This window comes from Bubalus bubalis, chromosome 8, assembly GCF_019923935.1.
Source record: "Bubalus bubalis isolate 160015118507 breed Murrah chromosome 8, NDDB_SH_1, whole genome shotgun sequence".
Classification (NCBI taxonomy): Eukaryota; Metazoa; Chordata; class Mammalia; order Artiodactyla; family Bovidae; genus Bubalus; species Bubalus bubalis.
In genome coordinates, this window is record NC_059164.1 from 70593921 (window position 1) to 70608975 (window position 15055).

Here is a 15055-nt window from a genome sequence, read left to right on the forward strand (position 1 = left end):
GATCCCTTGGAGAAGGAAAAGGCTACCCACTCCAGTATTCTAGCCTGGAGAATTCCATGGACTGTATAGTCCATGAGGTTGCAAAGAGTCAGACACAACTGAGCGACTTTCACTCACATACCTTAATTTTAAAAATGCTTCACTGCTAAAGGAAAAATTTGAAATATCGTGAGAATTGCCAAAATATGACACAAGGCATGAAGTGAGCAAATGCTGTTGGAAAAACTTGCTGCAAAGTTGCCATAAACCTTCAGTTTATAAGCATCGCAGTTTCTGCAAAGCACAATAAAACACAGTAAAATGAGGTGGGCCTGTACTGTGGCTCTTCAGTGTCCTGCAAGGGAGCTGTGCAAAACGCTGAGACCCTCACAGCCAGGGCCAGTAAGATTCTTCTCATTTCATATTCACCTATAATTTTCCTTTAAAAAAAATTTTTTTTTTTTTTTTTTACCATGCCACGTGGCATTTCGGATCTTAGTTCCCCCAACCAGGGATTGAACCCATGACCCATGCATTGGAAGCATGGAGTCTTATACAGTGGACCACCAGGGAAGTCCTTTCTTTTGCTTTTTGAGTTCTCATTTTTCTTCCAAGAAAAACAAAACTACTTGAAAGCTACTGTGTTCTGTCCTATGACTCATTACCCAGGCTCAGGGAATGACTCCCACAGATTTTCTTTGGTCAGATGAGTTTTTTTGGTTTCTACAATACCAAATTGCGAATGGTTAAACTTAGGATGCTTATTCTTAAACATTTTTTTTTATCTTGGAGTATAGTTGATTAGAAGAAGGCAATGGCACCCCACTCCAGTACTCTTGCCTGGAAAATCCCACGGACAGAGGAGCCTGGTAGTCTGCAGTCCATGGGGTTGCTAAGAGTCAGACACAACTGAGTGACTTCACTTTCACTTTTCACTTTCCTGCATTGGAGAAGGAAATGGCAACCCACTCCAGTGTTCTTGCCTGGAGAATCCCAGGGATGGGGGAGCCTGGTAGGCTGCCGTCTATGGGGTCGCACAGAGTTGGACACTACTGAAGCGACTTAGCAGCAGCAGCAGCATAGTTGATTAATGGCACCCCACTCCAGTACTCTTGCCTGGAAAATCCATGGACGGAGGAGCCTGGTGGGCTGTAGTCCATGGGGTCGCTAAGAGTCGGACACGACTGAGCGACTTCACTTTCACTTTTCACTTTCCTGCATTGGAGAAGGAAATGGCAACCCACTCCAGTGTTCTTGCCTGGAGAATCCCAGGGACGGGGGAGCCTGCTGGGCTGCCGTCTATGGGATCGTACAGAGTTGGACACGACTGAAGTGACTTAGCAGCAGCAGTAGCAGTATAGTTGATTAACAGTGCTGTGTTAGTCTCAGGTGTATCCCAAAGTGATTCAGTTATACATGTAATATATGTATTGATTCTTTTTCAAGTTCTTTTCCTATTTAGGTTTATTACAGAGTATTGAGCAGATTTCCCTGTGACTTACTCCTGAATCTTGAGGGAAGTTTGACTTCTTTAACGCTCTTTGTCCCTCTCCTCCTCCAGAGCCTTAGCACAAGTCAGGATTGTCAGATAGTGGCAGATTTAGAGGGACTGACTCACCATCTTGAAAGCCTTTATCCACCTGCAGGCATCAAACCAAATGGACAATCTGATTCATTTGTCTCTGGGGCCAAAATGGACACTATTTAAACCCACAACTTGAAATCAAAGTCCCTTTGGGTGTCATTAAGCCAGGGACAAATCTTTGCCTTTTTTGAAATAAACAGGAAAGAGAGAAAGAGAAGCTATATTTTGTTAATGTCTTTGTGAAAATAAATTTCTTTGTGGTGGAGGAGTAACCAGGTTCTTGCCCTTTCCCTAGGTGTATGTGGCAGCCTTTGCGGTGTCTGCATATGCATCTAGCTACTTCCGTGCCGGGAGTAAGCCTTTTAATCCGGTCCTTGGAGAAACATATGAATGTATTCGTGAGGACAAGGGCTTCCGGTTTTTTTCAGAACAGGTAGGTATACACCCTTTTTTTGTTTGTTGGGAGAAGTTGCTCATGTCTCCCATTAAGTGTGCTTTTGAAATATTTATTTCCCACCTGTCACTGGCTTCCCAGTAACAGAGATAATTACAGTTCTTCTACACATAGAGAGAGAGATCAGTTTCCTTCCACTGAAACCTTGCCACCACCCATGGGCTTAAAGGTGCTAGCCAGGCTGGGGCTCGCTTGGCTGTGTGCATCACCACAGTTCTTTCTGTTTAAACGTGTAGCAGAGAGGAATTTTTAAAGCACGAAGCATTTGCCCAAACTGCAACTTAAGATTTAAAGTGTGCAGCCTAGCTCGCTGACGTCACCATTCTAAAACAGGAGCACCGCCATCAGAAGCAGGAGCACCAAATAAATGCATTATTCTTGGTTTTGATTTAAGAGAAATCATTCATTCCGTATATTTATTCATTCTATCCATAAATACTTCTCGAGATTTTACCACATGCCTAGCATTGGGTGATGGGCCGGAGGCAGACAAGAATGTCCGTCCCTCAGCTAATAGATGGACAAGGCTTATGCTCACACAGCCCGAGTTCCCTGAGGTTCCACAAGACCCTTCCCACCTGTGTTAGCAGTGGGTAATATTCAAGAATTGTATCTCTGGACTCAGCCAGCCTAGATTCCAATCTCAGCTTTCTGTCTCACTAGGTTTGCAACCCAGGGCAAGTTCCTTAACCTCTCTGTACTTCAGTTTCTTCTTTAAAGTGGCAATGAGGATAATGGTGCAGACTCAGATGGTTTTGCAATGATCAAATGAGTTATTCTCTACAAAGCTCTTAGAGCACTTATCCTTGAAGTAGGAAGTGTTACATGAGGGTTTGCTATCCTTATTGACCTACGTATGACAGTATAACTTGCAGTAGTGGAATGTTGGGGACATCCACAATATCTGTCAATAAGGAATTGTTTAGCTGAAATAGAGTGCAACTTGACTGAAAATAAAGACCACTTCTCTCCCATCGCGTTAAGGCAGCACCTCAACGTGTCTATCCCTAAATGTTAGCCTGGGAACATGAAACATCATTGATTCCCTCCCAATTCTTAGAAAACTGAGGATAAAAGGATGAGTTGCTAAAACATGATTTTCCTCCTATTATCTTGGTGCCTTCTTTATAAGTGGGCTTCTTTATAAGTGGACTGGTATTATGGGAGTAAGAAGGGCAGGGTGGTATGACTGAGAGTCTTATGAAGATGGCGCTGGTCTTAACTGTGAATTATGAGCAGCGTTCTCTGAAACTCAAATGAAAATGATTAGCCAACAATCCCAAAGCACGTTGTCAATTGTTTTCTGGTTAGCAGTTAAAACAAGAAATTAAATGCTGATATTTGAAGAGTAGGGGTTTAAATCAGTAGTTAAAGGGTAAGATAATGTGATTCAAATTCAACTGGATTATTTAAACACTAAACCTAAAATGGAATGCGAATACATGAAAATATAATTTGGTTACCATGGTATTCTATGCACTCATGTGAAAAAACAAAGGCCAAAAATAGCTCCAGACTACAGCAGACAATCAAGACAGGATGAATAGGTAGAAGAAAAGAGTAGTAACATGCGCTTGTGTAAAACTGAGCTTCAATTCCATGAACCCCTGACAGGGCAGGGCTGATTTGGGATCTGTGGCTCCCCTGTGGTGGCAGGGAGAAAGAAAAGAGAGCCCCTGGACATGTGTGCACAGAGATGGAAAGAGTTACATAACTTAGTCTTTAGTTCCATGAAATGGATCCCAAGGAAATAAATAAGAAAAAGATCTGGTCATGTTTAGTAGCATAGGGCATGCTAGGTGTATTATGGACTGTTTTCATTCTAACCCCACCACTGTGTGGCCTTGTATGAGCTACTTAAACTTTCTAAACCTTAGTTATTTATCTGTAAAATAGGGATGATCATGCTTAGTTCACAGGCTGTAGGAAGGATAAGTAAAATAACACACTGAAACTGAAAGTCCAATACTTTGGCCACCTGATGCAAAGAGCTGACTCATTTGAAAAGACCCTGATGCTGGGTAAGATTGAGGGCAGGAGGAGAAGGGGACGACAGAGGATGAGTTGGTTGGATGGCATCACCAACTCGATGGATGTGGGTTTGGGTGAACTCCGGGAGTTGGTGATGGACAGGGAGGCCTGGCGTGCTGCGGTTCATGGGGTCGCAAAGAGTCGGACACGACTGAGCGACTGAACTGAACTGATGTGAAGCACATTCAGTACTTGATTATTGCTCTTATACTGAGAGGCAAGGCAGCTTTTAAAATGCTTTTTAATACCCAGTGTTATGAACAGCTAGAAGAGTGTTGAAGTAAGATAATCCTATATCTACTTTACTGATTCAAATGGTTCGAAAGTGGCATGCGGTCCCTGCTGAGTCTCTGACAGAAAGCCATCCAGGAGGCTGCCAGGAGTCCTCACAGCTGGCTTCACTGTGGGAATACCACCATCCTGATCACGAGGGAGCCACTTCATCTGTCTGGAATTTAGCCTTATGGCATAGGTAGTTGAGTCTTTTAATACATCTGAGTGTGAATGAGTCTCTCAGGGACAGAATCACACTAGCTAAGTTTATAAGAGACTGATCTATAAATCAGAATTCTACCCTATGCCTTTAGACTATAAGATAGACTTGCCATGGGGACCAGATGGCTTTGGTCAGCCTGACCAGGGATGTTTTCCCATAGACAGATTTCTTAAGGAAGACAAAATTGTGGTCATCACATAAGTGTACAGTGAGATGGAGAGGTAACTGATTAATTCAATGTGCCAGGCTGTCTGCTGCCCCAGGAGTGGAAAGGTTTTGACCAGGGTCCTCCTTTCCCAGCCAGCAGGCAATATATCAGTTCAGCCTCCTTACTCCCTCTCTTGCCCTTGTTGGTTACATTGACCAGCCTACCTGTTGTGCTTGAAGGCTTTCTAATTTAACACATCTAAAGAGAGTACCCAAGCATTTATTCTGTTTTATGCTGGTACCTGCCAGTCTGGCTCCTTCTGCTTCTAGCCCAGCAGGCATTCTCTTATGGAGACAGCACGTCTCCACCCTTGTCCGTATGTGTAGTGATGGACTGCAGCTTTCAGAGTTTGGGAGCTTCTTGGCTTTCTTGTACTTCTCTACAGTGAGTAGAAGTGCTGAATGACTGGTATAATAAACTGAACAGAACCCCTGAATTAATATCTAAGGAGGACACTGATGGAGATATCTCCAGGTGAAAGGACCTAGAAAAAAACAGATCAATCACCTTTTCTACTGAGTTTTCTAGACAACAGGGTTGGGTGATTTGGAAAGTGATTTTTATCCATTTCCTCCAAGCCCTGGGATTTCATTTGCTTGTGGTTTTGGTGGGGATGGGGAAATGTTTAGAGTTGTCGGTGGCTAAGGAAGTTGAAGTAAGTGCTACTTCACAGAGTTCAGCTACATGGAATCTTGCCCTCTTTATATCGTGTCTCACGTAAAAGGCCCAAAAATGCAGTATCAAAATGACTCATGCAGTCAGAAACGAGAGAAAGCACATGGTGTTCAAATTTTCCTCCTAACAATTAACTAGTATGGCGCTTGCTAAGTGCTTTATGCTTTCCAAACTTGATCAGGATCTTGTTCGATCTTCACAATAACCCTGTGTGGCCAGTGAGGCAAGGATCAGTTACAGATGAGAAAACCAGGGCCTAGCCCATCAGTGCCTTTCAGTGGTCCTCAGCTGGCACCCTCTGCTTCTATTCCAGCATCTTCTCTCCCTGACCTTTTTTTGGTATGTCTTGTGTAAGTTTAGTGACTGTGCTCAGAGCTGCCAGAGTCATCAGCTGCCCATGTGAAAACAGCCTTTTGTACTCTGTTCAGACTATCGGATTTTGCCTGTCATTGTCAAGTAAACCTTTCATCCTGCAAACTCACATAGGAATGTATTCTCGACTCCCATTGCGGGCTGGGCAGTGGCTTTTGTGAACAAGGAACATTCAGGAATCAGTCATAAACATTCCCGTCACATGTGCTAACCTCTGACTGTTCCACCTTCTCAGGGGAGCGGTTTCCTTTCTGCCAAGAAATCTGATTCAGCCTTGGTTTTCTAAATAAGCCCAGAAAAGGGAGAATCTAGAAGGAAAGGACTTTCTTTACCTTCTCAGGGACTAGGGGTCCAGCCAGCAGCTTCTTCCTCAGTGGTTCTCGGGCAGCCTGGGTGGGGTTTCATCAGGGACTAGACTGGTCAAAAAAGTCATTTCAGTTCACTTTGCTTCTTTTTTCTGTACCTTTGGGAACAGTTTGGTGTCCATAAAGGATATGCAGTTAAGCTATTGTCTGAATGTGGCTTTTCCTGATTACCAGGAACTTCAGTTGTCAGATCACTGTTCAAGTCATTTTCAGCATTTACGCATCCAGCCATGACTGTTGAATTTTTGATTGAAAAGCTGAGCAGAGTTATTGAAAGTTACTAAACAGTAAGAGATTCATATGGAGTCTTTTTTCCTTTGCTTCACAGACACAGCTCTTCTTCCTTTTCTATTACTCGTCAGATTCTGAAAAAAAAACATTCTTGGCTGGACTTTAAAAATACCATACCTATCACTCCCACTGTGCACACTCACATCACCCATCTGAGTGGTTCTTTTATCTACTCATAGGCAGGGTTATTTACTTCTGATTAAAATGGCATCTTATTTAAAGTAATTATCAGGGTAAATTCAAAGCTATTCAAGTAAAACAAGCAATAAATCAACTTTAAGGTGACCAAACCAGTGCATTTCTTCTGCATTTCTAGGTTATTACTTACTGTATTTTTTTTTTTTTTTAAAGAAAACGTGTGTTTATCAAATAAGTACTTAACTCTGAACTCAGGAGAAGAGAAACTAATTGGCAACTGTTCCCCGCCCCCCAAATCAGACTAGTATTCTTGGCCACCTCCTTAGTAGCTTTCTTTTATAATCCACATCCTGTTTATCAGCAAATCCCAGGGTCTTCCTTCCAAAGCCATTTTCACTGCCACCCCACTGGTGCTGGTCACCAAGCCCAAGCCATCGGCATCAATGACTGGGCTTGTTGCAATAGACTCATTATCTGGTCCCTTGTTCCCACAGCCAATTCTGCACTCAGCAACCAGAGTGATGTCTAACGACTTCTGCAGTCACTTGGAATCAAACCCCAAGTTCTGGCTGTGGCCCACAGCGCCCTCTAAGATGACACCCCCAGATATCATGCCTCTTCCCACTTTGACTCATTCAGCTTCAGCCACACTGACCTTTTTGCTCCTCCTAAAACATTTTGAGCATCTGTCAGCCCTGCACAGTGGTTGCGTCCTCTGACCTGGACATACTTCCCCTGGCTATCTGTGTGATTGGTGTCTTACTTCCCTTAGCCTCAGGGATTTCCATCACAGAGTCCTGCCCCAACCACCCTGTCCAGGATGGCATTCCCACTCACCATCTCCCATTTTCATTCTTGCTTTATTCTCCTTCTCATGTTACCACTGGCAAATTATGTGCTTATATCTGTCCCACCCATTGCATTTCTGCACTAAAATGTAAATTCCAGGAGGGTGAAGATTTTTGTTTCTTTTGTTTCTCATTGTATCCACAGTGACTAAGACAGTGCCTGACACATCACAGACAATCGGGAAATGTTTGATGAATGCAGGTCCCCTCCCTGGGTGATTTTTGACTGGTCACTTGTTCTCTTTTCCACAAGCATCCCTTCATGGTGAGAGACGCATCCAGACTAGGAGGACTCTATATTTATGGCTCTGAACAGCTGCAGGACTGAAAATTTAAGGTTTTTTCCCCTCAATCTGAAGAAGAAAAACCTACATAATACACAGATATTGAAACACTCATATTCTTGTCTCCTTACCACCCACCTCTTATATAAAGTGCATTCTGAAAGCATAAATTAAAAATCACCAGGACAGGGTGAAGAAAGACCTCAGCTATACAAATAAATCACAAGAATTTTTAACTGCCAGAGAAACTCATTGACTTTGAGATTGTAGAAAGAAAGATACATATAAATACTTGCACAATAAAAAAAACCATATATACTAATTTCCTGAATGTTTGGTCCTTACCAGTAAAAAGTCGCTCCTATTTGATCAAGGGGGAGAGGAAGTGATGGAGAAAGATACTAAAAAACAGTCCAGAGTGGGTTTAGCCAGCAGGTTAACAGTGTTTGCTTTGAGTCTAAATCAGTTCAGACTCAAACTCAAAATCTAATACCTTTCTGTGCCTGGGTTAAGATGTAATAAAAAGATAAACTCAACTAAATCCTGTACTACCAAAGACAGGTTAGATGGTGCCCATTATTCTTTACTCCAGTAGACAAAAGTTAAATGATTAACTGGGAATTACCCCCTTTTCATGGGTTTTAGACTTCCCTGGTGGCTCAGATGGTAAAGCGTCTGCCTACGACGTGGGAGACCTGGGTTCAATCCCTGGGTCTGGAAGATCCTCTGGAGAAGGAAATGCCAACCCACTCCAGTACTCTTGCCTGGAAAATCCCATGGATGGAAGAGCCTGGTAGGCTACAGTCCATGGGGTCGCAAAGAGTCGGACACGACTGAGAGACTTCACCTCACCATGGGTTTTTAAATTAATCAAAGCCTTAATAAAATCTTTTCCAATTGCCTGGGATCCACTGCTGCCTCTGATACTGAGATTCAAAGAAAACATGTTAGCACGATAGTATCTTGAAGCCAGAGGGATTCTCAGACCTCATTTTCAAAGAAGTAAACAAACAAGACTCAGAGGGTTTAGAAAGGTCAAACTCAGAAGGTTCATTTTCTAAATATCCATGATGGGAACTTAACAGTGTGCCGAGGCTTTGTGCAGGAGCCAGGGCCCAGCTTTGAGAGTAGCCATCAGGGAGCAGCTAGGGCATGGCAGGAAACTGTGTTGGATTTGAAGTCAGAAGACCTGAATTTAGAGTGCTGCCCTCGTGAATTTAGAGGGCTGCCCTCGTCAGTGACTAACTGTGTAGCACTGGGCAGGCTCTTGACTGGGGAAAAAACCCGTTTCCTAATTCATAAGATAAGGGTAATGAAGACACAAGGTTACCATGAGAGCTAAGTGGAAATACCACTCATGACAAAAAATTAAAATTTAATCTCTGCTGACTCTGTACTAGCAGATGATCCTGGCACTTTCCATGGGCTAGATTTTTTCAGTTTGCAGAGTCAGTGGTACTAGTCCTGTTTTACAGATGAGGTAAGGGGGGCCCAGAGGGTTTGAAAACACCCTCAGGGTCACTCAGCCAGTAGATGATACTGATGATATTGCACGGTTAGCTTCTAGATCTGGGGGACTCCAGGAGCAATCTCTCATTCCCTGACACTCATGCAGCACATGGCAGAGGCTTCAGATACGTTTCATGAATAAATACCTGTGGGAATGAAACATATGAAACAAAAATAAGGCATCAATTTAGTTTCCCTGGAAAGCTTTGTAAACTTCTTAAAAGTCATGTACATCAAATAAATCACTCCCAAAGGTGTTTTTAAGCCAGAAAGAAATAAACCAAATCATTGATATGTCAGTGTTGGGATTTATGCATTCAGAAAACAGCCCTTCAACTCCATCTAAAGGCACTTTGCTAATCAGTGATTCATTAATCTGACACAACTATTTTAAAAAGGTCAAATTTGCATTTTATGGGACATATGTATGCTTTATGATATGATAGAGTTGCTTTTATAATTCATATGGACAGTATATTTATATCCTTGTTTCATAGGATTTTAAATTATTACAGAAGAGTTTATAGTTTTTATGTATTGTATTTTGCTTTGATGCTTATACTTGCCAGACTTAAAAAATGCCAAATTCTTGACCAAGACTGTGATCTTCGCATTTTTTACTGCATTATTTCTGTGGGAATGACTATGATCTGCTTTGTAATAATCTACTTAAAATCTGCCTACGTTATGGGGCAGGGGGCTATTCCATAGCTCCTGTCTGCTCCACTCGGGGGTGGATGAGGCAAGTGGAGTGAAGAAGTGAGGGGTCAGTATTGTCTTGCCCTAGTTTAGTTTTATATGGTGCTGTTGTTTAGTTGCTACATCATGTCCGACTCTTTGCACCCCTATGGACTGTAGCCTGCCAGCCTCCTCTCTGTCCATCCCCAGGAGTGGGTTGCCATGCCCTCTTCCAGGGGAATCTTCCCAGTCCAGGGACAGAACCTGCATCTCCTGCATTGGCGAGCAAATTCTTTACCACTGAGCCACCAGAGAAGCCCCCTTTTGTATGATCCCAAGGTTTAAAAAGTAACTCCACTGTTCTCCTAATGGGGAAAGAAGAGAAGACAAGAATTTAGCAGTTTGTGTAATATAATGTATCTTCAGGGGGTTGGGTTGAAAGAAAAGACAGTGAAGCAAAGCATTTTAGGAGTTAGGTTTCTTAGTGTTTGAGATGAAATGCACATAAGCATGGAGAGGAGCTCACATTCTCAAGAGGCCACAGTGAGAATTAAAACCCTCCAAGGGACAGCAAATGTGCACCTCCCACCTCATAGTGGATCTGGGATTTATATGTTCATTGAGACTTGAAAGATAGCTGCGCTGTTGACATCTTTGTCCCTACTTTTCTTCAAGCCAAGTGGATACCATTGCACTCCCATCCTGTCCCGGCTGTTCTCCACCTGGAAGAGGGCCACAGAAGAGGTTCTTAAACATGTTCCTCTCTGCAGTCCAGGGTTCAGAGCAAGGCCAGTGGTTGTGGATTGGTCACCCCAACTTCCTGCCACACCTGTTCACCTCAAGCAGGCCTCTGAGTATTCTGAGTTCTTGATATGTTTGAAAACAGGGTGTGTCTACTTAAAGGACTTTTTTTTGGAAACTTTGAAAGCCACCTGTAAACCAAAAATGCTGGGTTTTACTTCCACTCCTCTCGGTGTGTTTGGGAAATGTTATTGTTAGATAATCTTTCTGGTTTCAGTTTTCTCATCTGTAAATGTCCTAAATGTAAGATAATGTTTGCTCAGAACCAGCTATGTCATAGAAATTTCTGGAAGCATCACTAGCAGCATTATTCTTTCATTGTAGCTGTTGAGTTGCTAAGTTGTGTCCAACTCTGCAATCCCAAGCAAGCATGCCAGGCTTGTAACTCATTTACTAGTACTGTGTGGTAGTACTATCATGATAACAGCACACGTACTGCTCCTGTGCCTTGAGTGTTACTGAGATAATGAAGATATCTGAGGAGCCATTTTCTCTTTAGCTTCTTCATTAGTGAGCAAAACAGAAGTTAATGACCCCAGTGACAAAAGGCAGGGAAATGATCTACAGTCCCTGTTACAGAGGACTCTCTTTTCTGTAATGTAATTGCATATTTACTCAAGATATTTTTATGAACAAAAATTGAACAAAAACTTTTTCTCAGCAGTTGATTGGTCGTCTTGTCAGTGATCTAAAAAGTAGCTGGACATTTGTGATGCAGAGTTTTCAAAAAGATGCCTTGCATTGTTGACCCACTGAGTGGGCTCAGCAGATTAAAATCTGCTGAATCAAAGTGTTTTTTTGTGTTGCTTAGAAATACTTAACATTTAAAATATGTACTATTTGACATCTTAATTAAAACACTTGCAGGTACTTTCAGAATTGCATTGATTTTGACCTTGGAAGCTAATGTCAGGTTAGCTGATTTGTAAGTGGGCAGCCCTGTGTCTCTGCTTTTATTTTCACATCTTTCAAAACATATCTCCACTCTCATCACTCACCACTTGGCTGCTTTTTCCCCAGGCTTTCAGAGGCTTCCATTCACAGGCTTTTTCCTGACAAGACAGAGCTGACTGTGTCAGGAGCTCCCTCTTGAGGACAGACTTGTTGAAGGGAAACTTAACAAGTTTCCATTCAGTTAGACACTGCGGTTGTATTACATCTCAGTGCAAGGGAGAAAGAAAGGATTTTGTGAGACACAAAAGTTAATTTTTTGTTTTTTTTTCACCTTTGTTTCCATCAGGTCAGCCACCATCCACCTATCTCTGCATGTCACGCTGAGTCTGCAAATTTTGTTTTCTGGCAAGGTAATGTGCCTCTATCATTTTGAGTAACATTATCATTTACTGTAAATGCTCGTTAAGTGGGCTCTGGACTTGGATCTCGCTGGAACAATCTGTACCATTTGATGTTCTTGCGTCTCATCATTGAACAATAACTGCCATTTGTTGACTTCATAATTAAAGTTTCTGGAGGATAATTTGATTGTCTCCTTCTTTAAAAATTCTCAGTCTTTGTCTGGCTCATCACCATTGTTTATTCCTGTAACTTTTCCCTGTATCTTATTCTGTATCCATTTGAAATGCCTCGTGTATTTCAAGAGACATTAAATATTTATAGTTATTAGACTCTAGACTGCAGAGTGTTCTTTTGCTTTTGAAAACTTTAAATTTTATTTCTAAAATTTTACTTTGCCAATTTGTTTTTCAGTTTGGGGTGGTTATTCCTATGTTCAGTTTTTTATGTTTTTAATTTGGGGAGGGATGGTTGCTCTGAAGACAAAATATTGCTGCTAATATTTCCTAAATGGATTAATTAATTTTGTTAACTTATTTATTCCATAGTCAGAGCGTGCAATAAAAAGAAAATTTGAGCATCCCAGTGTTTTGAACCATGAGCACCTGTCAGTTTTTTAAAAGATTATTCTAACTGGTTAACACCTGATTTGCCACGTGGCCTTTTTTTTTTTAAATGTATCTATAAAATTTAAAAGATAAGAGTATTTTGTGAAAAATTTCCTTCCCCCATCCCAGTTCCCAATCATCCAGTTTCTCTCTCTGGAGGCAGTATTGCTAGTTTAGATTACAAGTACTATGGTTTCTTTATGAATCTTTGCTACTAAAATTTAGAATTGAAGCTTGACTGGAGACTTCTTTTTCATTAAAATACTTTGGAAAAATTTCCCATAATGTCTCTAACCTCCTAGTTGCAGTGTCATTGACCTTGTAAGGACTGTATTGTTATTATTACTTTCAGTTCAGTTCAGTCACTCAGTCGTATCCGACTCTTTGCGGCCCCAAGAGCCACAGCACGCCAGGCCTCTTTGTTCATCACCAACTCCCGGAGTCCACCCAAACCCATGTCCATTGAGTCGGTGATGCCTTCCAACCATTTCATCCTCTGTCGTCCCCTTCTTCTCCTGCCCTCAATCTTTCCCAGCATCAAGGTCTTTTCAAATGAGTCAGCTCTTTGCATCAGGTAGCCAAAATATTGGAGTTTCAGCTTCAACATCAGTCCTACCAAAGAACACCCAGGATTGATCTCCTTTAGGATGGACTGGTTGGATCATCTTGCTGTCCAAGGGACTCTCAAGAGTCTTCTCCAACACCACAGTTCAAAAGCATCAATTCTTTCTTTATAGCACTCAACTTTCTTTATAGTCCAACTCTTACATTATTACTCTGGTTATATGTTATTTAATGGGAGGGGTCTTCTTCAGGTACTTTCTGTGTGCTCCTTATATCAATCACAGTTTTCTTTTCAGCTCTGTTCGCTTCTTCCTCATCAGCTTTTTCCTGGGCAATTCCACCTCTCCATAAGTCCATGACTGCCAAATCTTGCTTTTTTTTAAAAAATCCATTTTGACATTTTTCTACCTCATAATTAGATTGTTTAGATCATTTACATTTATTATGATTATTGACATGTGCGTGCATGCATGCTAGGTCACTTCAGTCGTGTCCAACTCTTCGTGACCCCATGGACTGTAACCCGCTAGGCTCTTCTGTCCATGGGATTCTCCAGGCAAGAGTACTGGAGTGGTTTGCCATGCCCTCCTCCAGGGGATCTTGTGATTATCGACATAGTTGGGTTTAGATCTGGTCTCTTGTTTGTTTTCTGCCTGTCGCATCAGTTTTTTGTTCCCTTTCTCTCTCTCTCTCTCTCTTTTTTAACTTTCTTTTGTGGTGTTATATGTGATTCCATTGTATTTTTTGTTGTTGCTTTATTAGCTATATGTCTTTGTTCCATTATTTAGTTGTTGCTTTAGGATTCATATATCTTTAACATATCACAGTCTCTTTTCAAGTGATATTTTGCTACTTAACCAATAGCAAAAGAAACTTTAAAAAGTGTACTTCTATTCTCCCTTCCTGAACCTTTCCTATTGTGGACAAACATTTTACATATATATGTTATAAACTCTTCATACATTATTACTACTTTGCTTTAAACAACCAATTATCTTTTGGGGGATAACAACTTGCTGAGATATATACTGTACAACTCACCTAATTAAAGGTACAAGTCAGTGGTTTTTAATATGTTCACATAGTTGTACAATCATCACTACAGTAACTTTAGAACATTTTCAGCACTCCAAAAAGAAACGTCTCCAGCCAGTACCCACCTTTTAATGGCTCCCCACCACCACCCTCCTGCCCCCGTCCCCCTACCTTCCAATTTCTGTCAGCCTCTTGCATCCTTATGCAACCACTGATCTTCTTTCTGTCCCTGTAGGTATGCCTGTTCTGGACATGTCATATAAATAGAATCCTGCAGGATGTGCTCAGGGCCTTCCTGGTCCCAGCCCGTCTCTCTCCTAGACCAGGCCTTGCCCCGCTGCTGGCCCCCATGCATTCGCCTTTGCTCCCCCGTGGTCTGTGTATTGTCACCTGGCCCCAGAGGGATCATCTGTCTCTGCTGTTCTTTTTCTATTCCTTGTTTCCCTGATGGCACCACCACTCGTGCATGCTGTAGAAATCTGAAATCATCCACAAATTCTCCCTGTCTGTCACAGCCTGCATCTAATAATGTCACCAAGTTCTATTTTTGTTTCCTTAATGGTTCTGGGACCGCTCCCTTCCCCTGCATCCACTACCACTGTCCTGGTTCACTTCATCCTCATTGATGCTTTGAGCAAATGCAGATCACCTGCTTCTCATCTCACCTGCTTTTGTTCCATTTTCCACATTGCTGCCAATTACCTTGGCAAAGTCTGTATCTAATCACATCAATTCTCTGTCTGAACAAACACCTTGTTTTCCCCAGTGCACCCAAATCAGCTTCTTAGCCAAGCTCATCAAGCCTGCTGTTTTTTGTACTCAAGCTGTATTTCTACTCTTC

The 15055-nt window shown here is 41.9% G+C and overlaps 1 protein-coding gene across 7 annotated transcripts in view; it reads left to right on the forward strand.

The window, feature by feature from the left end:
• The window catches only part of OSBPL3 (oxysterol binding protein like 3), a 196979-nt gene that overhangs the window by 160491 nt on the left and 21433 nt on the right, over positions 1 to 15055 (forward strand). For all 7 annotated transcript variants that reach the window (XM_006055276.4, XM_044946734.2, XM_044946733.2 and 4 more), the window contains 2 exons: positions 1860 to 1997; positions 11955 to 12018. In XM_006055276.4, coding sequence (XP_006055338.3) covers positions 1860 to 1997; positions 11955 to 12018 — 202 coding nt within the window. The remainder of the gene's footprint in view (positions 1 to 1859; positions 1998 to 11954; positions 12019 to 15055) is intronic.